This window comes from Myotis daubentonii, chromosome 4 (genome assembly GCF_963259705.1).
Source record: "Myotis daubentonii chromosome 4, mMyoDau2.1, whole genome shotgun sequence".
Taxonomy (NCBI): Eukaryota; Metazoa; Chordata; class Mammalia; order Chiroptera; family Vespertilionidae; genus Myotis; species Myotis daubentonii.
Genome location: NC_081843.1, coordinates 62,819,998 through 62,846,409, shown reverse-complemented (window position 1 = coordinate 62,846,409; position 26,412 = coordinate 62,819,998). Strand labels below are relative to the sequence as shown.

The window sequence follows — 26,412 nt, the reverse complement described above, 5'->3', positions numbered from 1 at the left end:
TAATCTCTATTTTTGTTTGTAGAATACATTGTTTTATAAGTTGTGGCATAGATAGCTAGGAGTTCATTATTATTCAGTCCAAATAAGAAAGGCATTTTATGATCACTTCTGAGGAGAAAATAGTTAATTCCATTTTGATGTCAAGCTTTTTGTCTACAACTTTGATTTCACTTCAAGTTGTCCACAACAGAAATTGTTCTTTGTACATTCAGAGTAATTATTTTCTTGATGCTAGGAATTGGAAGGAATAAATGTTTTTATTTTTCTTAGTTTTTATTTCACTTTTCTGAATAATTGAACAAATTTAGTCAGCTACTCTCGGGTATCATTCTCTGCAGGATTGTAGCCTGCTAAAGGGTCCTCGTGTCCACATAGGAAGCTTTGTACATGTGAAAGGGAACCAAAGATCACACCATAAGCCTTACCACACTTTGGCTTATATCATAATTATTCCCTAGGATGACAGTGGTTTTCTATAATCTTTGTGTAAAGATAGTGAATCTCTGAATGCCTTTTCATAAATACATTTTGGGAATTGTCATGCACTCATCTTTACTTCCAACTTTTTATTCTACTAAACTTATAGAATTATGTATATGCAAGTATTTTTTAAATTGGTGGTTTGTGAATCAGTTTGGATTTCTTGGCAAGAGAAATATGTTTGAAATATAGTTGGGTGAAGTTAATTGTTTATTGCTATTCAGATAAAATCAGAGCTGTGAATTCAGCCATTACTCAGCCTCTTTTCCTCTCTGTGATATTCTTGCAAATGAGAAGTCTTATCAGTAAAAAACTGAAAAATACTGTGAGATGTAATCTATAATCTGAAAAATTTTGATGTAGATTTGAACAGAGACTAGATAAAATAGTTTTGTCAATGATTAGTTGTAAAAAGCATTGCTACTAGAGCAACAAGGCAATAGCTTTTGTTGAAATACACAGAAATCACTTTATTATTCACAACCTTTGTTGTAATGCTATTTCCCTGAAAGAATTCACTAGGGTTTAATAATCTTTAATTTGGGAGAGAGCATTTTATCTACTTGTTTGTCTGTCAAAGTATTTTGCAATTATAGATAATTTTGAATACCATAAGAAGTACAGTTACATTGAAATTATACTTAATTGATTGCCTAAACCATTTTTACATATATACAGAAAGAAATTCAAAATGATGAAGATTCCCAAACCAATTCTGTTTGTACTAAACATAGCAATCAAGAAAAAAACAAAGATTTCAGGAAAGATGTGGATTTTCTTAAAATGAAAGATTCCTTCAGAGAGACTATATGTAGAATCCAGGTAAAACTTTATTGGTTAAAAAATGTACATTTCTGGATCTTATAAAATTGTTTGAGAGGTAATATATGGTAGAAATAACATGGGTATTAGAATCACATTTGGTATTTGAACCCAGTGTTTTAAAGTCTATGATTTGAGCATATTAAGATATTACCTTATGTCTGTTTTGAGATTCTAATTGAAATAATGCCTATATGTATATAGAGACATAGTTACTAATACATAGTGTAATCTCAACACATGGTAATTACTTAGAACTTCTCTCTATGTTTAATATAACGTGTCTCATAAAGGATTTTTGTCAGCAATATATATGTTCATAATTTATTGTCTAAATTCAAATATGTTACTGCATATAGAACAAAATTTTTTAAATGACACAGATGAATTCTATTTTGGGTAAAATAGAAAACAAAAAATAGGAAGGACTTGGAACTGAAAGCAAAGAAAATGAACCTTAAGACAGCATCAACACTAATAAAAGAGAAAAATGGTAATTGGCGTACGAGCTACCCTTTTCATTGGCTAATCAGGGCTATATGCAAATTAACTGCCAACTAAGATCGGCAGTTAACTGCCAACAAGATGGTGGTTAATTTGCATATGTAGGCACAATGCAGGGAGGCGAAAGGGAAAGCAGGAAGCAGCCCCCTGCCACTGACAGTGATTGGAAACCCAGGGGGAAGCTAAGAGCTGGGGGGCAGGGCAAAGGCGGCCCTGGGGCCGCCTTTGCCCTGCCCCCCAGCCATGATCGGAGAATCAGGTGCCTTTTCCGCCCTGGCCAGTGATAGCAGGAAGTAGGGGTGGAGCCAGCGATGGGAGCTGGGCACGGTCGAAGCTGGCAGTCCCAGGAGCTAGGGGTCCCTTGCCTGGGCTAAAGCGAAGCCCACGATCGTGGGGCCGCTGCAGCTGCGGGTCCCCGCTGCCTGGGCCGGACGCCTAGGCCAGAGGCGTCAGGCCTGGGCAAGGGGCCGATCCTGTGATTGGAGGGTGATGGGGGTCAACGCCTGAGGGCTCCCAGTATGTGAGAGGGGGCAGGCTGGGCTGAGGGACACTCCCCCCCACACACACACCCAGTGCACGAATTTCGTGCACCGGGCCCCTAGTATATATATATATTTATATATAATATGCACACACATATATGTATGCGACAGCATATCCTATCTAATAATAGACAAACATGGTAATTGATGATACTTTCGCTATGCCTCCCATTGGCTAATCAGAATGATATGCAAATTAACTGCCAACAAAGATGGCAGCTAATTTGCATACTACAGGCAAGGTGGGACAGCACCATCCCGCCTGCCCTGCCACCCTCCAGGCCTGCTATCTGCGACCCGGGGCAGCGGGCATCTGTGTGCGACCCAACCCAGGGCGGCCGTGCGGGGCAGCAGCGATCTGCCGGCCCACCCGGGCGTCCTGTGTGCGACCCGACCCGGGGCGTCCCGTGTGCGACCCGACCTGTGTGCAAGACCCGGGGAGGCGGGGCAGGAACCGAGGGATCGAGCTTGCCATCTGCCACCTGGGGAGCGGGCCTAAGCCAGCAGGTGGTTATCTCCCGAGGGGTCCCAGATGGTGAAAGGGCACAAGTGGGGCTGAGGGACACCCCTCCACCCCCCCTTGCCCAGCCAGTGCACAAATTTTAGTACACCAGGCCTCTAGTCCTATATAATAAAAGCGTAATATGCAAATACACTGAACGGCACAACGACCAGTTGCTATGATGTGCACTGACCACCAGGGGGCAGACACTCAATGCAGGAGCTGCCCTCTGGTGGTTAGTGAACGCCCACAAAGGGAGCACCGTTCAGCCAGAAGCCGTGCTAGCACAGCGGCAGTTGCGGGAGCCTCTCCCGCCTCCGCTGCAGGCGGGCGGTAAGGAGTATGGGGTCCTGGACTGCGAGAGCCCTGGACTGCGAGCGGGATGTCTGACTGCCGACTTAGGCCTGATCCCCGGGGAATGTCCGTCCAGCAGGCGGACATCCCCCGAGGGGTTCTGGACTATGCAAGGGCACAGGCTGAGCTGAGGGACCTCCCCCCGCCACCCCCAGTGCACGAATCTTGTGCACCGGGCCTCTAATATGTGTGTGTGTGTGTGTGCATTTAGATAATATATGTATTTAGATAGATATAAACATATGTCTCAAAAATTTTCAAATAGCAACAACCAAAAAAAGGCATGATTAGTTCAATTTCATACTGTTTTATAAAACAGACTCTTTAGTTGATTTGCCAAATCATTAATTAGCCTAGTAATTATTATTAGTCTAAACTAAAATGTTTTTAAATGTGACTAGGAAAAAAATGAAAAATTATTGTTATTGCACCTATTCAAAATTTTATAAGGAGAATTCTAGGAACAATTTGAAACTTCATAAATGAATAATACCTTACAAAAGTATATATGGAGAAATTAGGTAAAACTTTATAAGAGCTTAAAATGTTCTTGCAATTTTTTATTGCTTTTCCAAAGTATAATTGATATTCATGTGACTTAGAAGACTACTACTTTCTTGATTAACTACATGTAGATCCTATCTAATAAAAGAGAAACATGGTAATTGGCGTACGACCGCTACCCTTCCCATTGGCTAATCAGCGAGATATGCAAATTAACTGCCAGCCAAGATGGCGGCCAGCAGCCAGGCAGCTTGAAACTAATATGAGGCTTGCTTGCTTCAGTGATGGAGGAAACCAACGTTCCCCTGCCTGCTTTACCGGTCTCTGAGCCTGCAGTTTAAGAAACATTGTAACAAATAAAGAAGCTAAACAAAACCCCAGAAACCTGCTTTCAGCGAGGCCGGAATCTTAGAGCTGGAGTTATACAGTGTTTCGATTGTAGAACCAAAACAAACCAGATACCTTCTTTCAGCAGCAGAAGCCTCAGAGCTGGAGCCAGAGCTAAAGCTGGCCCAGAATAAAAAAAGAAAAAGAAAAAAAGGAGCAGTTGGGAGCTTCAGTCGGCCTGAAAACAGCCATCATTCCCTCACCCAGGCTGGCCAGGCAGCCCAGTGGGGACCCCCACCCTGAAGGGTGTGTGACCAGCTGCAAACAGCCATCATCCCCTCACCCAGCTGGCCAGGCACCCCAGTGGGGACCCCCACCCTGATCCAGGACACCCTTCAGGGCAAACCAGCCAGCCCCACCCATGCACCAGGTCTCTATCCTATATAGTAAAAGGGTAATATGCCTCCCAGCACCGCGATCAGCGGAGCCCCGAGGCCTCCCGGCACCGGGATCAGCATGACAGAGGGCAGCGCCCAAACCCCTGATCGCCCTGCGGCTCTGTGTGTGACAGGGGGCGGGGCCACAACCTCCCTATCCGCCCTGCTCTGTTCATGACAGGGGAAGGCGCCCCAACCCCCTGATCAGCCCTGCTCTGTGCCTGATAGGGGGGAGCTCCACAACCCCCTGATCGCCCTGCGGCTCTGTGTGACAGGGTGTGGTGCCCCAACACCCCCCCCCCCATGGGCCCTGCTCTGTGTGTGACGGGGTAGAGCCATAACCTCCCCATCGGCCCTGCCCTGAGTGTGAGATTGGCGGCACCCCAACCCTCTGATCTGCCCTGCCCTGAGTGTTAAAAGGGGCGGTGCCCCAACTCCCCTATCGGCCCTACTCTGTGAGTGACATGGGGGAGCTCCTCAACCCCCAAATCGGCCCTGCTCTGTGCATGACGGGGGAGCTCCCCAACCCCTTGATTGACCCTGCTCTGTGCGTGACAGGATATGGAGCCTCAACCCCCCTGATGGGCCCTGCTCTGTGCGTGACAGGGGGTGTCGCCGCAACCTCCCCATTGACCCTGCCTTTAGTGTGACAGTGGGTGGTGCCCCAACCCCCCAATCGGCCCTACCCTGAGCGTGACTGAGGGTGGCATTGCAACCTCCCAATCTGCCCTGCTCTGTGCATGACAGGGGAAGGCGCCCCAACTCCCCAATCGGCCCTGCTCTGAGCCCGACCAGTGCTTCACCTAGGGATTGGGCCTGCCCTCTGCCACCCGGGAGCAGGCCTAAGCCAGCAGGTCGTTATCTCCGGAGGGGTCTCAGACTGCGAGAGGGCACAGGCCAGGCTGAGGGACCCCCCCCCCCACCCAGTGCACAAATTTTTGTGCACCGGGCCTCTAGTGTCCTAATAAGAGACTTTTTGAGGCTTTTAAAAGTACGTTTTTTTTATTGATTTTAGAGGGAGGAAGGGAGAGGGATAGAGATAGAAACATCGATCGGCTGCCTCCTGCACGCCTCCTACTGTGTACCGAGCCCTCAACTCGGGCATGTTACCCTGATGGGGAATCAAACCATGACCACCTGGGTCCACGTTCAACCACTGAGCAATGCTAGCCAGGGCTAAAATAATGTCTTAATAAAATAAAAAACCGTATAGTTTGTGATACACGTTATTCTGTTCAATGTTATTATACCTATGTTCTTTAATATGATTTTTTTGAGATGTTTCATTTTATATGCCTAATAATGGCAAGATTCTATTTGATCTACAGCCTAAATTATTTTTACAAACATTTGGAAAAATAAAATAATGATGAAAACCATATTCAGTTTTAACTGACAAATAGGAAAAAAGTGCAGCGATTCCCAGAAAGATTAAGTTAGTAAAATGCAAGTACCTAATTAAATGTCTATGTAAACACAATGTAAGCCTAAAAACCTATATTTTTCTGCTTTATCTTAGTATAACTATGATGTAATATAATTCACAAGGCTCTTTAATCTCATGTATGTTTTACAAATCCTTTTTAAATTGTTTTATTTTGAGAGCATGTTTATTAAAGCTGGCGATAATGAAACAAGGAAGGTCTTGGGATAGAAGAATCAGTAGGAGAGAGCCTAGGCAGGGCTGCTTTGTTATAGGAATGTTATAGGAAATGTTATAGGAAAGAAATGAGCCTGGGCAGGGCTGCTTTGGCGCATGGAAAAGTCAGAGAAAAGGGGGCCTTGGAGACAGGTTCGGGGAGTCAGCTGGGGATAAGCTGCTGCTGCTTATTGCTCCCCTGGTTGCAAAAAGTCTCATGGGGACCCTTAGAGTATAAGATAAGCCTGAGAGGGAAGTCATGGTGGACATGCTCCCTGGAGGGAGATGACACCAAAACCTATCTTTTTGAGTGGGTTTTTCAGTTGTGACTTGCTTTGGTTTTTTGAGGTCATGGTTAATCAACAGTAACTAAAATATTTTTATAAATATGCAGAAAAAAATGCATGATGAAGATGTTAATGTTAGTTCTGTTTTCACTGAACATCACAAAAAAGAAAAATTCAGAGAGTCCAATAAAGATTTGAAATTTATTAAAACAAGAAATGCCTTAGGAAGGCACATATACAGAAATCAGGTAAGATCTTTCAAATTAAAAATAATTTCTATTTTACACCTGTTTTCTAAGTTTACTATATATGTTATTTATGAAATTATTTTTAATTATATGTACAAAAGTTTTTATAAAGCATTTGTGTACAGTTTTTAAATAATCTAAAGTTTATGTTATTTATAGTTTTCTGTGAATTGCTTTTTTGCTGGATTTCTTCTTGTTGGTGTTTGATTAATTGGTTGATTTTTGCAATTATAAACATTTCTGCCATGAGCAGTATGAACATTTTCTTCCATGATTCTTGGTGTGTACATGTTTAAGAGTTTCTATAGCTTATATAGATAGATATATAAATATAGATATATTCCTAGGAGTAGAATTCCTATGTTGGGAATAAGGACTGCATGTTCAGTTGTACTCAGCAATACCCAACTGTTTTCTAAAATATGTTTCGTATGGTATACCCCCTCCAGTGGATGAGTTTTCCTATTGTGTTTATATATAATTAATTTTAAAATGTATTATTTTGTTATAAGTCAGACTCATCTTAAATTTATTTGGATTTTATAACATATATTAAGATTTGTTTAATTGTTATCTAAATACATGTAGAAGGGAATTAAGAAAAAGGATGAAGAAATTCAAAGGAGTTATACTTGGAGGAAAAAAGCCAAAAAAGAAAAAGAGAGAGATTCCAGGAAGGACGTCCAACATGATAAAATTAAAAGTACCTTAAGAGAACATACATATAGAGATCAGGTAAAACTTTGTAAGCTAAGCTAAATAGTTTTCATTTTTTCTGGCTCTTCCCTAGTATAATGTAGACATATATAGTCTGATTTTTATGATTTCTTGCTATGTTAAATATTAACCTGCACATCTTACAGGAAATCCTTCTTCAGTTAATCTGATGTGATATACATAATGTTATGGTTAACTTTGGTTCACAATGAAAGTATTTTTACATATACACAAAGAAATTTGAGTTAATAATCAGGATATTCAAATACACTTTGTTTTGCCTGAATGTAACAAAACAAACAAAAAATGAAACAAATGTTCTGAAAAAAGAAGCTAAAATTGTTAAAATGAAAAGTACCTTAAGATTACATGTGTATGTAGTTTGGTTAACACATTCTGGTCTAAAGTTTAGTTTTTATCGTTCTCTTTTCTAGTATAATTTAGACCATTTTAATAAGATAGCTTGTCTTTAAAACAGGATCCTTCTTGAGTTAATTTTTCTAGATTATAACTTTATTTTACAACTGGAGGCCCAATGCACAAAATTCGTGCAACAATAGGCCTACCTTCCCCTGGCTGCCAGCACCAAGCCGGCTTCCCTCTGGCACCTGGGACCCAGGCTTCCCTCACAGCCCTGGCTTTGTCTGGAAGGTCATCCGGAAGGATGTCCAGTCTAATTAGCATATTATGCTTTCATTGTAGATTTAAATTTGTATACATATATTCAGGAGGTTCTTTAGAGAATGATAAAGGTAAATAAATAATGGATCATATTTTTCGTGAGCATGGCAACAAAGAAACACGAGAGATTCTAGGAAAGATTTGGGACAGGCTAAATAAAATGAAAAATACCTTAAGAAAATACATATGTAAGTATCAGGTAAAACTTTCCAAATCGAACTGTCTGCTTTTTAAAAACTTTTTTTTCATTGTATAATCTTTATATAATATGATTGGAAGGATACTTGCTGTGGTTAACACTGCATGGATGTGCTCTTGCATTATATTGTCCATTGTGATACTAATCACTTGTGTTGACACTATCTATAGTACACTGTCTAATGTACTTTTCCATGTATGCAGAAAGAAAGGAAGATTTCTGTTTTTGCTGATCGTGCCAAAGAATCAAAAACCAAGGATATCAGGACAAATGTGGATATTGTTGAAATAAAAAATGCCTTAAGGAAGCACATATATAGAACTCAGGTAGAACTTGGCATATTAAAGATTTTGTATCGTTTCCTGTTCTCTTAACATATCCAAAACAATAATAATTATTTTAATAAAAATAATAAATGGCTCCTTATTATGTTTAATGTTTCTTAAAATACTTTTCTTTATTAATTTGTTATGGACAGTAATTATTTGGCCACTTAGTAAATATGTTGAATTCTCTGCTAATACCTCCATGATTACAGATAAATTATATGTAACATGGTTTGCTGCCTTTCTCATAGCAACTGCTGTTCACCTTGCCCAGGCCTAGGGAAGATTTCTTTAGTCTCCCATCCTGTCTCCTTTTTTTCCATGTGCCCTTGATGAGATCCTTGGAGAAAATACTTCCATTGAGTGCTAACTCCCCTTATGTCTTTGATTCCCAGGGGTTCTGCTGTCTTCATGCAGCCCTCACTTGACTTATAGCTAGTGGTGGAAATTTTAGCTGAAACTTTCTTACCCTCTTTAATGGAGGCCTTCTCTTTCTACCATGCTGTGTTTCAGATAAATTAGTGCTCATGTCCCGTTTCCTTGGAGGCTCCTGTCTTTCTTCATATTTCAGTTTAGCTGATTGCACTAAGAGGCCTCTGCTATATGATAAGCTCAAGAAAAATTATGGTTTGGTAAATTTTTTAGCTTTTCATATAATCAGGATATTATCTTTATGTTTGTGGAAGATTATTTTTCTAGTTTAATATTTTAAACAAATATATAATTGTAGGTATTTTATAAGAATAGAGGAAGGTATATATGTGACTTTATAGAAAACATGACTGCATATTTTTCTTCTATGGACCCTTATATGAAATGTTTTCCCTATTCATATTTCTATTCATATTCATATTCATATTCATATTCATATTCATAATTATTAAAATAGTGAGGACAGTGGACCTCTCCAGATCTTCATAGTAAATATGACTTTGCCTTTTAAGTTATTTTAATTTAGAAGGAGAAAATAGAGAATGTTCATATTCATCAGAGTACCGTTACCTTAAAATGATAGACGTCCCTTGCCTGAGCAAACATGAGTATCAAAATTTGTTTTGTAAGTTTGGCTGAAGTTTGTAAACTGAAATGTATTTTTTGACCAAAAAAATGTTAAATTTTAATTATATGATTGATATTTTGTAGGCTATCAGATACAGCTGCATTAAGATAGATAAACAACCAGTATACAATGTGGAGGTAAGGGGCTTGCAGTATGGTGGTGATGTGGAAAAAGTGAGCTTTATGTTTTGTTATTTTTAGTGTTTTGATGTAAAGGAATGTATTATCTGCCCACAAATCTTCCTTTTTTTCATTTATTAATTTGAGAAAGAAAGAGGAAGTAGGGTGGGGACAGAGAGAGAAACGTCTATTTGGTGTTTCACTTATTTATGAATTCATTGGTAGATTCTTGTATGTGCCAAACCCACACCTGGGTGTATTGAGATGACTTCAGGGCCCCTATTAAATTTTAAATGGAGTTTTCCTAATTAAAAATACTGTCTGTCAAAGCCTCAAACATTTTTTATATGGTAGTAAAATCTAATAACAAGAATTAAAACCTTGTGCTCATCATAGATGAGTTTTGTATCCCTGTTCTCATATTTTATAGCTTTTATAAATACTACTTATAGATTAAAATATATTTAAAAATGTATATATCTTTTATATACTTTTTCACTTCTTTAAAATGATTATTTTATTCCATGTAGTCTTTTAGAGTATTTTTGATTCTTGAGTAGTTCAAACTGGTTAACTTGCTTTGTTAAAAATATTTTGACCAAGGGGAATATATTTCGTGGAACTCTTAGAACTGTATTAATGTGCATTCTCAGAGTGATTTTTAATGACATTATGCAGTTGTTACTTTTGCAAATATTGATGGTGCTTGAAAAATTTTTATATATTTAGTATATCTTAATAGACATAGTTTGTTTATAAGTTTAAAAGAAAAATAAAAAGTAATTTTGCACCTAAAGAATTATGTGTAATTGTAGCTCTGACTTAGGTTTCCTCATCATCAGCCAGACTTTGTAAATGCCTTTTAAATTTTTTCTTTTAGAGGTAGTATTTCCCCTTACTATTTAAGGCAACAGAGAATAAGTAAAGCAGTAATATATTTTTTGCAATGCCTTATAGTTGTCAAACACATTTAGATAAATCATCCTTTTTGAACCATGTAACAATCCTGTGAAATTATAAAGTCAGGACTTATTGTCACTTTACAGATGCAGAAAGTAAGCCTCCTTGATAATTCAAGATTTGATCCCAGGATTTTACCCTTACTTTGTTTGAGTCATAGATTCTCTCCTTTCTTAGGCTAAAAATGCTGAAATTCCCAGAGGTATATTAAATTTAATTGAAAGTCTCATCGAAGGCCAGTTTTTTAAAGAAGCGATTGAAGAGCTTTCCTCTTTGCAAGCACATTATATCCCTCCTGTATGCCTTCTTCATGCTCTTCTAGAGAATATTCTACAGGTAAAAACAGTCTTTCAAAGAATGTAAAATATGAAAATTTTTTCATTTCTTGTATGCTTACAGCTTATTTTCTCTTCAGTACTTCTTGCCTCATTTTAATAGGAAATGTGGTGCCCATTTATTACTATTTCTCTTCTGTTTTTAAATAATTTACCAGGTATTACTCTGAGTGCTTTTAACTTACTATTTTCTCAGGATTTCCAAGGTAATTTTATCTTGGAAAAAATTTTATCTTTTTTTTTTTTTTATGTGTGTGTGTGTGTCATGGCAGTGAAAATAGACAACATTACACTACAATGACCTAGAGTGCCATTTGGTAAATTACTCCTTTAGTACATTGATAATAACCATTTTTATTTATAGTATAGATAACATACCTTTTTTTTTTTTTTTTTATATTTTATTGATTTTTTACAGAGAGAAAGGGAGAGAGATAGAGAGTTAGAAACATCGATGAGAGAGAAACATCGATCAGCTGCCTCCTGCACATCTCCTACTGGGGATGTGCCCGCAACCCAGGTACATGCCCTTGACCGGAATCGAACCTGGGACCTCTCAGTCCGCAGGCCGACGCTCTATCCACTGAGCCAAACCGGTTTCGGCAACATACCTTTTAAATTGTGAAAACCAATAGGAATAGCTTTTCAAAGGTAGCTTTCTAATCATGTTCAAAAGCAAGGTGCCAAATTGAAGAAATAACAGGTTGAAGCTATGTCAGCTGAATGTTGGGGATAAGAAAGAATGTTGCATGAAAAACTTCTTACCCTTAGTTCCTTTCAGATCACATTTTGGAACTCTTATCTCACTCTAATCATTAAAAGTAAAATGGGCAATTTATATAAGTTAGTCCCCAAAGCTAGTATTATCTAATGCAGGGGTCCTCAAACTTTTTAAACAGGGGGCCAGTTCACTGTCCCTCAGACAGTTGGAGGGCCGGACTGTAGTTTAAAAAAAAACTATGAACAAATTCCTATGCACACAGCACATATCTTATTTTGAAGTAAAAAAAACAAAACGGGAACAAATACAATATTTGTATTTGCATGTGGCCCGCGGGCCGTAGTTTGAGGACCCCTGATCTAATGTTTAGATACATATTTAGAGTGTACATAAATATGTTGTAGTATTTAATTAGCTACATACTTCTATCTGATCTTTTGCTCAAATAGATTTATTTAGCAAGAAAGTTAGGCCATAGTTACTATAGTTTTAGACTGAATTAGCTGGTGAAAGTATACTTTTGGCTAAAGTGTTTGATTTGTTTGTTTATTTTTAAACAATAGGATAATATAGATACATTTTCTGGTCGATACTTTCATATATTGTCAGCTCTTCTTCACCTGCATCCTCCTTGGAAGTCCCCAACGATGTCAAGATATTACTTAGAATTGTTTCAATGTCCAACTTGTATGAAAGGAGCGTGGTCCCTAATAGAAGTGCTTGTCAGGTAAGGAATTTCACATGTGAGGATCTAACTTAATTTAGTAGTTATGTTGGATTTTTAGGAACTCATGAAAGCAGTAAATGTTTTCTTTCAAAATTTATTGTATGTGTGGATATGTAATGTTTGTGTTGTATTTATTGCAGAACTCTTATAGAAAGGTCACGTCTGAATTGGTCATGTTTGTCAATCAGTTTATTTAAAACAGTGGTTCTCAACCTTCCTAATGCCGCAACCCTTTAATACAGTTCCTCATGTTGTGGTGACCCCCAACCATAAAATTATTTTCGTTACTACTTCATAACTAATTTTGCTACTGTTATGAATCGTAATGTAAATATCTGATATGCAGGATGTATTTAGGCGTCCCCTGTGAAAGGGTAGTGACCCACAGGTTGAGAACCGCTGATTTAAAACATGTTTATTGAATGCCTGAAATGGATTCACAGAAAGCCAAATCATTATTTGTTTTTGTTTTTTAACAAAATGCTAAGCTTGCATATTGTTTTAAAAATTAAGAAAATTTATTGGATATAAATTGTGTAGATGTACTGTAGTTTTCTAATCCACTCATCTGCTGATGGGCATTTAGGCTGTTTCCAAATCTTAGCTATTGTAAATTGTGCTGCTGTGAACATAGGGGTGCATATATCCTTTTTGATTAGTGTTTCTGTTTTCTTGGGATATATTCCTAGAAGTGGTATCACTGGGTCAAATGGGAGTTCCATTTTTAAATTTTTGAGGAAACGTCATACTGTTTTCCACAGTGGCTGCACCAGTCTGCATTCCCACCAGCAGTGAAGGAGGGTTCCTTTTTCTCTGCATCCTTTCCAGCACTTGTCATTTGTTGATTTGTTGATGATAGCCATTCTGACAGGTGTAAGGTGGTACTTCATTGTTGTTTTGATTTGCATCTCTCAGATAGTGACTTTGAGCATGTTTTCATGTGTCTCTTGGCTTTTTGAATGTCCTCTTTTGAAAAGTGTCTATTTAGGTCCTTTGCCCATTTTTTGATTGAATTGTTTGTCTTCCTTTTGCTAAATTGTATGAGTTCCCTGTAAATGTTGGAGATTAAACCCTTATCGGAGATAACATTGGCAAATATTTTCTCCCATGCTGTCTTGTTGTTTTGTTGATGGTTTCTTTTGCTGTGCAGAAGCTTTTTATTTGGATGTAGTCCCATTTGTTTATTTTCTCCTTAGTCTCTCTTGCCCTAGGATCTGTGTTTGTAAAGATATTGCTACAACGAATGTCTACAATTTTGCTACCTAGGGAGTCTTGTAGGATTTTTATGGTTTTCCATCTTACATTCAAGTCCTTTAGCCATTTTGAGTTTGTTTTTGTGTATGGTATAAGTTGGTGATCTAGTTTCATTCTTTTTCATATATCTGACCAAATTTCCCTGCACCATTTATTAAAGAGACTGTTTTGACTCCATTGTATGCTCTTGCCTCCTTTGTCAAATATTAATTGAGCATAATGGCTTGAGTCAATTTCTGGGTTCTCTGTTCTGTTCCATTGGTCTATATGTCTGTTCTTGTGCCAGTACCAGGCAGTTTTGAAAACTGTGGCTTGGTAATATAGCTTGATACCTGATATTGTGATCCCTCCAACTTTGTTCTTCTTTCTCAGAATAGCTGTGGCTATTCAGGGTCTTTTTTTTATTCCAGAAGCATTTTTGGAGAATTTGTTCTAGATCTTTGAAGTATGCCATTGGTATTTTAATAGGTATTGCATTGAATCTATAGATTGCTTTGGGTAGTATGGACATTTTAATGATGTTGATTCTACCAATCCACGAACATGGTATGTTCTTCCATTTGTTTATGTCTTCCTCTGTTTCTGTTTTTAATGTCCTTTAGTTTTCCGAGTACAGGTCTTTTATGTCCTTGGTTAAGTTTATTCCTAGGTATCTTAATTTTGTTGTTGCAATGATAAATGGTATTTTTTTGTGTGTGTGTTTTTTTTTTTTCATTTCTCTTTCTGTGAGTTCATTATTGGTGTATAAAAAGGCCATAGATTTCTGAGTGTTAATTTTGTATCCTGCTACATTGCCAAATTCATTTATTAGTTCTAGTAGTTTTTTGATGGAGTCTTTGGGGTTTTCTTTGTATAGTATTATGTCAACTGGGAATAAGGACAGTTTTACTACTTCTTTTCTAATTTGGATGCCGTTTATTTCTACTTCTTGTCTGATCGCTATGCCTGGTACTTCTAGTACTATGTCAAACAAGAGTGGTGAAAGTGGGCGTCCTTTTCTTGTTCCTGTTCTTAGGGGAGATGGGTTTAGTTTTTGCCCTTTGGGTATGATGTTGGCTGTACGTTTGTCATATAGGCTTTTATTATGTTGAGGTATGATCCCTCTATTCCCACTTTGCTGAGAATTTCTATCAAGAAAGGGTGTTGGATTTTGTCAAATGCTTTTTCTGCATCAATTGATATGATTATGTGATTTTTGTCTCTCAGTTTGTTTATGTGATGTATCACATTTATTGATTTGCGGATATTGTACTATTCGTGCATCCCTCGATTAAATACCACTTGGTCATGGTGTATGATCTTTCTAATGTATTACTGAATCTGATTGCTAGAATTTTATTGAGGATTTTAGCATCTATGTTCATCAAGGATATTGGCCTGTAGTTTTTTTGTGTGTGTGTGTGTGGTGTCTTTATCTGGTTTTGGGATCAGGGTAATGCTGGCTTCTTAGAAAAAGGTTGGAAGTCTGCTTTCCTCTTGAATTTTTTTGGAATAGTCTGAGGAGGATAGGTTTTAGTTATTCTTTGAATGCTTGGTAGAACTTGCTTGTAAAGCCATCCGGACCAGGGCTTTTGTTTGCTGGAAGATTTTTGTTCGCTATTTCAATTTCTTCGGTAGTTATCGGCCTATTCAGGTTTTTTGATTCTTCTTGGTTGAGTTTTGGGAGCTTGTATTTTTATAAGAATATGTCCATTTCATCTAGGTTGTCCATTTTGTTGGAAGAGAGTTGTTCATAGTATTTTTTCATAATCGTTTATATTTCTGTGGGATCGGTTTTTACTTCACCTCTTTCATTTCTGATTTTGTTTATTTGTGTCCTCTCTCTTTGCTTCTTGGTGAGCCTGGCTAGAGGTGTATCAATCTTGTTTATCCTTTCAAAGAACCAGCTCTTGGTTTTGTTGATCTTTTGTATTATTTTTTTGGTCTTTATGTCATTTTTCTCCGCTCTGATCTTTATAATTTCCTTCCTTCTGCTTACACTGAGCTTTTCTTGTTGCTCTCTTTCTAACTCTTTGAGTTGTAGGGTTAGATAATTTATTACCACCGTTTTTTGGTTTTTTTTTTTGAGGTAGGCCTATAGAGCTATGAACTTCCCTCTCAAGACTGCTTTCACTGTGTCCCATAGATTTTGGATTGTTGTATTTTCATAGTCGTTTGTTGCTATGATGCTTTTTATTTCTTCTTTGCTCTCTTTGGTAACCCAGTCATTGTTTAATAGCATGCTATTTAGCCTCCAGGTGTTTGATTTTTTTGGATTGTTTTTATTGTAGTTGGTTTCTAGTTTTATGCCATTGTGATCTGAGATGATGCTTGATATGATTTCTATCTTCTTGAATTTGAAGAGACTTTTCCTGTGATATGGTCTGTCTTTGAAAATGATCCATGTGCACTTGAGAAGAACGTATATTCTGTGGCTTTGGCATGAAATGTTCTGAAGATGTCAATTCCATTTGATCTAGTGAGTCATTTAAGATTGATGTTTCTTCGCTGATTTTTTGTTTAGAGGATTTGTCCAGTGGTGTTAGTGAGGTATTAAAATCCCCTACTATGACTGTATTGCTGTCGATCTCTACCTTGATATCCTCCAGAAGTTTTTTTATGTATCTGGGTGCTCCTGTATTGGGTGTACCAGAGTTATATCTTCTTGTTGAATTGCTCCCTTTAGTATTATGAAGTGGCCTTTCTTATCTCTTGTTATGGCCTTCACTTTGAAGTCTAATTTGTCAGATATAAGTATTGCTACCCCAGCTTTTTTTTCATTTCCATTCTCCTGAAAAACCTTTTTCTGTCCCTTCACCATCAGTCTGTGTGAATCCTTTGTTCTGAATTGGGTTTCCTCTAGACAGGCGATATATGGGTCATGTTTTCTTATCCACTCAGTTACCCTATGTCTTTTGATTGGGGCATCTAATCCATTTACATTTAAAGTTATTATTGATAGGTACTTGTTTGTCACCATTTTTATTCTTTACGCCTGTGTTCCTTCTTCACTTCCTATTTCTTTTTTTTACAGCAGATCCTTTAGCATTTCCTGCATTGCTGGTTTGGTGGTAATAAACTCCTTTAGTCCTTTTTTGTCTATGAAGCTCCTGATTTCACTCTCAATTTTGATTGATAGCCTTGCTGGGTATAGTATTCTTGGATTCAGACCCTTCCTTTGCATAACTTTGTATATTTCATTCTATTCCCTTCTTGCCTGATGTGTTTCTGTTGAGAAATCAGTCACCAGTCTGATGGGGGATCCTTTGTAGGTAACTTTCTGTCTCTGGCTGCTTTTAAGATTCTTACTTTGTTATTGGTTGTTGCCAATTTAATTATAATGTGCCTTGGCATTGGTCTTTTGGGGTTCATTTTATTTGGGACTCTGTGAGCTTCTTGGACTTGTATAAGTTTTTTCTTCCCTATATCAGGGAAATTTTCTGTCATTATTTCTTCAAACAGGTTTGCTATTCCTTGCTCAGTTTCCTCTCCTTCTGGCCCCCCTATTATGCTGATGTTGTTTTGTTTCATGTTGTCCCAAAGTTACCTTAGGCTCTCCTCCTGTTTTTTAAGTTTTTTATCTAGATGCTGCTCTGCCTGGGTATTTTTCCTACCTTGTCTTCTAGCTCACTGATGCGGTCCTCCGCTTCTTCTATTCTGTTGATGCTTTCTATTGAGTTCTTTATCGCAGCGATGTCATTTTTCATTTCTTCTTGGTTTATCATTTCCTCTTGGTTCTTACACATATTGTTAAATTTGTCTTCCAACCTTTTCAGCGACGTTATGACCATTTCTCTGAATTCTTTCTCTGACATGTTGCTTGCCTTCATTTTGTTTACTTCCTTTTCTGGTGATGTCTCTTTTTCTTTCGTATGCGGGCTGTATCTTTGTCTCCCCATGATTGCTCCTCTCTGGGTGTCTGGTTATGTAGCTCTTTGTCTCCTGCATTGACTTTCTCTAGGCGATATTTGACCTTTCCCTGAGAAGGTGCTGGGCTCGTCTGCGTCGAGTATTCGCTCTGCGTGAGACCCTGTGTTTGTGGGTTTGCAGCTGGTCCCTGGGTGTTGTGGTTGTAGGGTCCTGGGAGGTGTCTGAGTTCTTTCTGGTTGAAGATAAGGCTAGGCTTCTGATCACAGCCACTCTCCCCTTCAAGATGGCGTAGTCTCTGCCAAAATTTGACATTTTTAAGTGTAAAAATATCTATGATGTTAACACCTTCAGCAAATTTGACATATGAAGTTTTGAAGCTTGTTGTCAATACAACAAAATAGCATAAATATCAAATGGCATCTATATCAACATATGTGTAACTCCATCTATTGAAAAAAAATCCACATTATTAACTGGTACACCTAGTAAACTACTAGCTAGCATGCATTTAATGCATTCTTTCAGCAAATGTTTATTGAATATTTACTGGGAGCCAGGCATTGTGCTACGCTTCACGGATAAGAAGATAAATATAACAAACAGTTTTTTTCACTTTTGAAGGTGACTGGTATGAAAATACAATTCTAACACAATAGCATTAGCCTAGCACGGTAGAGGATATGAGGATATATGCTTTATGTAACTGACATCTTTCTAATTTCCAAATCTGTTTCTTCCTTCACTGTCATTGCCTTTATTTTAAAAGCCCTAAATGCTTCTTATGTAAAAGTATTGTAATACCTGCTTTATTGACCTTGATTTCACTTTTTCCTCTTAATTTATATTCAAAGTACCCCAGTATGCTCTTTCCAAAGAAATCTTTGACATAAGAGTAGATGCTCACCTTTAAGCCTTAACCTCAGTGCTTTAAATTTAATGCCTGAAACATAAAAAGTGCTTAATAAATGTTTGGATGAATTAATTGAATCTATAGGAAATGAAAGTTGGACAGCTTAAAGTATATTTTTTGATAAACAGAAATATCTAGATTTTGATTCAAAATAATTGGGTTTGATGAGGGTTGGGGAAAAGAACCTAGAGAAGTGGTATGAATATGGGTGAGTGGGGTGATATTAGTCTACTTTTAATATATTTGAAGTCTTTTATAATGTACTTTTTTTTTAAGAAAGGATACTATAGTACCCATCTCTGGAAATTTTCAGATACACTGAGTAACTGATTGTGGGCATGGAGGATCTTGTAGAAAAGATTTGAATATTAAATGAATTGTCAAATTTAATACCTCCTAAGAACCTTCCTAACCTGAGAATGTGGTATTCAAACAGAAATTGAGGAAGGTAGAGATAGAAGGACAAAGTTACAAGTATATCGTTAATATAATTAATAATAAAGTTAGATAAAAATTTAAGTCCTTCATTGCACAATTTACAGTTCAGTAAAACATGTCCATCATCACAGAACATTCTGTTGGACAGGACTACTGTCAGAAAGAAAATAAATTCTAAATTTTTGGAACTCTAAAAATTAGCCCTAAAATAATCTTCATTTTACTAAATAATGAAAAATAAAATTCTCTTGAGTAAGAGGGGGATTATGGAGAGTATTATATATTGAGAGTATAGCTGGTCATCTGAATCAAAAGGGTTTAATGAAATTCATTATTTTTTATTCTTTTTTTTAAAAAATATATTTTATTGATTTTTTACAGAGAGGAAGGGAGAGAGATAGAGAGTTAGAAACATCGATCAGCTGCCTCCTGCACACTCCCTACTGGGGATGTGCCCGCAACCCAGGTACATGCCCTTGACCAGAATCGAACCTGGGACCTTTCAGTCTGTAAGCCGATGCTCTATCCACTGAGCCAAACCGGTTTCGGCTATTTTTTATTCTTTATCAGTGATATAAAGAGTACAGAGGGAGAGTACCAGATGGTTATTAAACATTACTATCATTGAAAAAGAAATTAGACCTGTATTATTAAAAATGTAATATTATGAAATACTTGACATGATTTAATTTTTTAAAGGAAGAAAATAGTAATAAATTTTACTGACCTTTATAGTTTGTTGAAGCAAATTTTATTACAATTCCAGTAATACTCTAAAAAATACTATGTCCACAAATTACTCAGTAAATTGTTTGTATTTTTGTTGGGTTCATGTTTTTCAGGTCTTGCCTTTTCAATGAAAATTTTTGTCATCAGATTTCAGAAAATATTACTGGCTCTAAGGTACTCTACCTGACACTGCTCAAATTTTTCTTCAATTTAGCTGAAAGTGAAGTACGACAACTGAGTCAAAAGTAAGTTTTAATCACAAAAAAACACACCATTTTTTTTATATTTACATTGTTTTACATACCATTTTTATAATCATTTATATACATATTTTTATTTATTTTTATATTTTTTATTGATTTCAGAGAGGAGAGGGATAGAGAGACAGAAACATCAATGATGAAAAAGAATCATTGATCAGTTGCCTCCTGCATGCTCCCTACTGGGGATTGAGCCCTCAACCTGGGCATGTGCCCTTGGCCAGAATAGAATCCAGGACCCTTTGGTCCCCAGGCTGACACTCTACCCACTGAGCCAAACCGGCTAGGGCTATATACATATTTTTTAAAAATCACCTAGTTTTCCAGTTTGAAGTAGATTTATTTTTAAAACATATTTCTACACACAGTCCTTAAGTGGCATTAGAGGTCTTTTTTTGTATCCTTAGTTCAGATTTTAATTTTTCCCAGCTTATACATTTAGGTATGTGAGAGTGTTTTTATTTTTTATAATTTATATACTTTTGAATTTTAAGTAACTGAATGCTTAAGTAAAAAGCTGTATTTTAGGTTTTGACACTGAATCTGTAATAATCATAAGTTTTGTGTATGCTCTTAAAGTTAGATTACTATGTGTACTTGTTGGTGGTTATGTTGAACTCAGGACATTTTTTTATATGTTATCCTTTATTAAAACTACTAGAGGCCTGGTGCATGAAATTTGTGCACTGATGGTGGGGGTGGGGTGGGGATCCCCTCAGCCCAGCCTGGGCCTTCTCAGTCTAGGACCCCACAAGGGATGTCTGCCTGCTGGCTTAGGCCTGCTCCCCGCCAGCAGTCAGACATCCCTCTCACAGTCCAGGATCCCTCATTCCTTATCACCCGCCCGCCTGCTCACTGCTCCTTACTGCTAGGCTCCCTGCTCCTCTGAGCTGCTGCGGAAGTGGAAGAGGCTTCCGCCACCGCTGTTGCACTCACTAGCCATGAGCCTCTCTTCTGGCTTAGTGGCACTCCCCCTATGGGAGCGCACTGAGTACCAGGGGGAAGCTCCTGACTTGAAAGTCTGCCCCCTGGTGGTCAGTTCACATTATAATGAACGGTCATTCTGGTTCTTCTGCCATAATGGCCGCTTAGGCTTTTATTATAAAGATAAATTCTATGTATTATGACCTTTCTCTATTCAGAAATTGCTAGAACTTTTAAAATATATTTTTATTGTTCATAGTATTACAGATATCTCCCTTTTCCTCCCTTCCTCCTAGGCCCTAGCTAGAATTTTTTTTTGTCTACTGACAAGATACTGTGTCTAATAACTATAGTGATCATACTGACCATCCTATCTAGTAAAAGAGAAACATGGTAATTAGCCGTACATCCGCTACCCTTCCCATTGGCTAATCAGGGCAATATGCAAATTAACTGCCAGCCAAGATGGTGGCTGGCAGCCAGGCAGCTTGAAGCAAACATGAGGCTTGCTTGCTTCAGTGACGGAGGAAACCAACGTTCCCCGCCTGCCTTGCCGGCCTCTGAGCTTGCAATTTGAAACATTGTTACAAATATAGAAGCTAAACAAAATCCCAGAAACCTGCTTTCAGCGAGGCCGGGATCTCAGAGCTGGAGTTGATACAACGTTTCGATTATAGAACCCAAACAAACCAGATACCTGAGGGTGGCATCGCAACCTCCCAATCTGCCCTGCTCTGTGCATGACAGGGGGCAGCCCCCAACTCCCCAATTGGCCCTGCTCTGAGCCCGACCAGGGGCTGCACCTAGGGATTGGGCATGCCCTCTGACACCTGGGAGCAGGCCTAAGCCAGCAGGTCGTTATCTCCCGAGGGGTCCCAGACTGCGAGAGGGCACAGGCCGGGCTGTGGGACCCCCCCCCCCTCCCCCCTGAGTGCACAAATTTTTGTGCACCGGGCCTCTAGTCTATATATATAAAGAGCCAGGGTCCATAAAGTCCACAATGACCAAGGCTCAACTGAATACTGGAAGCCATGGCAACCCAGCACCGACTGCAGCCAGTGGTGCCAGCATAGCGATCCAGCACTGACTGCCGAGGGGCCTGCAGATCAGGCCCAGAGAGAGGCCTGCAGAGAGAGAGGCAGGGTCTGATCCACAGCCTCCGTGGAAGCTGTTGATCAGCTGTTGCCTCTCTGTTTCTCTCCCAGCCTTGCGGGCTGCTGATCAGCCTCTCCTCTTTGATCAGGCCCAGAGATAGGCCCAAAGACACTGACTGGTATAGAAACCGACTAATCAGAACCTAATCTGGGTGAAGTGTGAGGAGCCAATGGCTGCCTAGGAGGCAGAGCTTTTGACGCTGACTGGCATAGAAACCGACCAATCAGAACCTAACCTGGGTGACCTGTGAAGGCAGAACCTAAGGTGGGGGCTGAGGAGGGGTTTTAAGGGCAACAGCTATTTGGTGTAAGGTGTAAGAAAGTGGTTCAATTTTTTCATGACCGGTTTAATAGTATAGTGTATATGGCTAGCTATCAGTCCAGATATAGGGATTATATGTTTTTGTCTGCCAAGAGCATCTCCTTCTGCTGAAAAAGGCTTCCTCCACCCCATTTAAGCAATCCTATCCTATATAATCTATCTATACTACTAAAAGGGTAATATGCTAATTAGTCCAGGTTGACCAGCCATCTTCTGGACATCCAACTTCCTTCCAGACAAAGCCATGGTGTTGACGGCTGAGGCTGAGGCAGAGGCAGTTAGAGGCGATCAGGCCGGAAGGGGAGGGCAGTTGGGCGAGATCAGTCTGACAGGGGAGGGCAGTTGGAGGCAACCAGGCCAGCAGGGGAGGGCAGTTGAGGGCGAGATCAGGCTAGCAGGGGAGGGCATTAGGGGTGATGAGGCAGGCAGAGGCAGTTAGAAGTGATCAGCCTGGCAGGGGAGGGTAGTTAGGGATGACATCAGGCCAGCAGGGGAGGGCTGTTGGGGGCAACCAGGGTGGCAGGGGATGGCAGTTGGGGCAAGATCAGGCCGGCAGGGGAGGGCAGTTAGGGGCGATCAGGCAGGCAGGCAGGTGAGCGTTTAGAAGCCAGCAATCCCAGATTGCAAGAGGGATGTCCCCGATTAGAGAGGGTGCAGGCTGGGCTAAGGGGACCCTTCTCCCCCATGCATGAATTTCGTGCACCAGGCCACTAGTAAATACATAATTCTTGTTAATATTTTCATTAGGTTGTGTGACTGCTCAGATTCTCAGAGTCTGAAAATAACGGGAAAGGCAATTCTCCTTGAAATCTTCTGGTCAGGAATTGAGACCTCTGGGCTTTTGACCAGACCAGTATATATGCTTTTGGAGTGGACTATATATTCTCACAAGGAAAAATGCAAGTCTAATGATGTAAGTAGGATTAACTTATAAATGAATAATTGTTTATGAAAAAAGTACATCTTTGAATGGTGCATGTTTTTCTTCTCTTTATTCTTTCAATTACTTGAGTATATTAAAATGAACCAAATATATCATTGTTTTCTATTTAGTTTGTCTAAATTTAAGGTAAAAGATTTTTGGAAACATGTTTCTTTGTCATCTCACATTTGGATGCAGGAGCTAGGGACAGTTATTTGATTTTTAATAAGAAATCTATAGTTTCTTGGCATTCTAGATTTTTTACTTTTATACATTTCTATTCCCAAGAAACCTATAATTTTTATAAATTCTTTGTGTGTGTTAATAAAAATTCCTACTTGTTTTTAAAACTACCTTTCTGGATGTTAAGTTATTTCCTGAACTATTTCTTTGTAGGTAGATTTTGCCTGTCATTAGAAATTTAATATAGAGTGATTTTAGTGAAGGATAGTTGGAAAGGTTAAATACAGTAAAATATGTAAAGTGCATGGCAACATATTGTGTCACAATTTGGGTGCATCATAAAAGTTGCTTTCTCCTATTCAAAATGATCTCTGCCTTTGGGACTTAACCTACTTTTTCGTGTGTTATATCATTAATTTCTGCTCATATATATTTTTTTATTCTTTTACTGTCTCTTGTACTTGAATGTTTGGATTTCTTTTTTTCATTTTATTCTTTTTTTGTTGTAATTGATAATCCTCACCTGAGGATATTTTCCCATTGATTTTGTTTGTTTGTTTTAGAGATAGTGGGGAAGGGAGGGGAAGAAATAGAGAGAGACATCAATGTGAGAGAGACACACCAATTGGTTGCCTCCTGCACATGCCCCCACCAGGCTCTGGGATCAAGCTTGCAAACTAGTTATGTGCCCTTGAATGGAATTGAACTCAGGACCCTTTGGTCCACAGGCTGATGCTCTATCAACTGAGCCAAATCGGCTAGGGCTCATTTTACATACACAATGTAAATTGCCCTTGCAGTACATTTTGAGATCCATTCCATAGGTTTTGATACTTTAGGCTGCTTTTATTTTATTTTTTTTTTCAAAGTAGTTTTTACTTTCAATAATGAATTCCCCTTTGATCCAAGAATTATTTTAAGAAAGTGTTTTACAACATCTAAATTAATGGGTTTTCTTACTGTTAATGGATTTTCTTGGTTTGTCTATGCTTTTGTTGTTCATTTCTAATAGTGAATTTTGGTTAAAGAATGAGCCGTACATGATTTCTGATTTCTGAAATTAACTGAACTTTTTATTTTTTACTCCTTAAAATATTAGGGGCGCAAATGTGTTTTCTCTGTTGTTTTACAGTGTTTTCTATCAAGTTTGATAATTGTTTTAATTAACTCTTCTGAATCTACTTTGTGGATTTGTTTTATTTATTTATTTATTTATTTATTTTTGTAACAGTTTCTGCCTTATATATAGTTAGGCTTTGTTATTATTCATTACTGATAAATTATCATAATTGCCAGCTAGGTAATATTTTTTCAGGATCAGTAAGCATGGTAGTAAGGTGGAGAGCTCTTGTGTCAAATGCCATAAAGTCTATTCTATGTTAAGAGTAAGGAAAATCATTTCTATCCTAATAATTTTTCTGATCCATTTTCTCTCCTCTACTATTAAAATTCCAATATTTCACCTCTTCTTTGTATCCTCTGTGTTTTTTACCCTTTTATTTACATTTTCAAGTTGTGTATATACTTGGAACATTCTGGATAGTTCTTTTCATCCAATTTTTAGTTCACTATTCTTTTTAGCTGTGTCTAATATGTTGGTAAACATGACAGTTATACTTGGAATATTTTTTCCAGTTTTGGACTTTTTTACTTCCAAATTACTATGACATGTTTTTATGGCTTCTAGTTCCCTACAAAATTTTCAAGGTTTTCTTTTGTCTTTGAACATGGCAATAGTAGTTATTTTATGGTCTCTTTCTGATAATTCCATATTTGTAGTCTTTGTGGACCTCCTTTATTTGTTTTTGTTATTTGCTTCTTTTACATATTTTATATTCCCTTGCAAGCTAATTATTGTTTACTGAGTGCTGTAAATTGCATTTCAGAAATTGTAACAATAATTTTGTGGCAAAGACAGAATATCTTTCTCCAAAGAAAATTTCTGTTTGTTTCTGCCAGGTGCCTACCAGTTCATGACTACCCTAATCCAATGTCTAATTTAGAGGGTTCCTGTACAGTCCAAGTGAAGTACGGGGTTACAAATGCATGTCTTTGCTTCTGATTCACTTACTCAGAGGGTGAAATTCTTCAGGGTCTAAGAGTATTAGGTGTAAGGTCTTGGGCTAGGACTTTTATACTCCATTTTCCCAAGGCTCCAAAAACCACACTGCTGTATCTCAGCTCTCTTTCTGGAGTTAGAAAATATTCTTAGGGCTACTTTTGAGTGCTTCACTTGGTTTTTACCTTCCCTCTGATCTTGGTTTAGCTATTTCTCATAACTTTGCAGAAGATGTTTTATCTATTTTATTCAATATTTTTAGTTTTCTTTTGTAATAGTTATTTTTATCTGAATAATCGAGGCCTCCCTTATCTGAAACAGAAGCCCTTACTGGTTTTAAAAATTCTATTTAGAGGGCTTTCTGAGACATGCTTAAAAGAGGAAAATTCTTTTGAGGGTCCTATTTTTTAATTGACATTAGAAAAGGAAAATTATTTCTCTGTGTAGCTAGACTTTGTGATCAAGTAATCCTAGTATATACTAGTAACACTGATCAGGTGAATAGCCATTTTCTTGTACATGTATCTGATTTTAAAAGAAATATGATTATGTAAATGTATATAAATTTAAAATAGTCAACAGAAATAGAACTATCTACTTCATTGCCAGTTGAGGATAGTACTTCTAAACTAAAACTAAAAACATTCTTATTAATTTTCATTTGCCTTTGTGTGTACTTTGGTAGAAAATATGTCCTCATTTTTAATGTTTATTTTTTATCCACTTGATTATATAAATGAAATGGCTCACTTATGAATAAAATCAGTAATAAAACTAATGTTTTCATAATTTTACTAAATCACCAAAGGACTATCATGGGTAAGAATGTACCTGGGTTCCAGGTTCGTTCCCAGGTCCTGGTCGGGCACATGCAGGATCAGTGTATCTCTCTCACATTGATATTTCTATCTCTCTCC

The 26,412-nt window shown here is 38.0% G+C and overlaps 1 protein-coding gene across 3 annotated transcripts in view; it reads left to right on the top strand.

The window, feature by feature from the left end:
• The window catches only part of SLF1 (SMC5-SMC6 complex localization factor 1), a 68,122-nt gene that overhangs the window by 23,858 nt on the left and 17,852 nt on the right, over nucleotides 1-26,412 (top strand). Inside the window, exons 6-14 of one of the 3 annotated variants that reach the window (XM_059694104.1) lie at nucleotides 1,159-1,302; nucleotides 6,506-6,646; nucleotides 7,235-7,381; nucleotides 8,447-8,569; nucleotides 9,713-9,766; nucleotides 10,886-11,044; nucleotides 12,328-12,491; nucleotides 19,785-19,916; nucleotides 23,079-23,244. In XM_059694104.1, coding sequence (XP_059550087.1) covers nucleotides 1,159-1,302; nucleotides 6,506-6,646; nucleotides 7,235-7,381; nucleotides 8,447-8,569; nucleotides 9,713-9,766; nucleotides 10,886-11,044; nucleotides 12,328-12,491; nucleotides 19,785-19,916; nucleotides 23,079-23,244 — 1,230 coding nt within the window. The remainder of the gene's footprint in view (nucleotides 1-1,158; nucleotides 1,303-6,505; nucleotides 6,647-7,234; nucleotides 7,382-8,446; nucleotides 8,570-9,712; nucleotides 9,767-10,885; nucleotides 11,045-12,327; nucleotides 12,492-19,784; nucleotides 19,917-23,078; nucleotides 23,245-26,412) is intronic. The other 2 variants (XM_059694105.1, XM_059694106.1) reach the window with 2 other exon arrangements.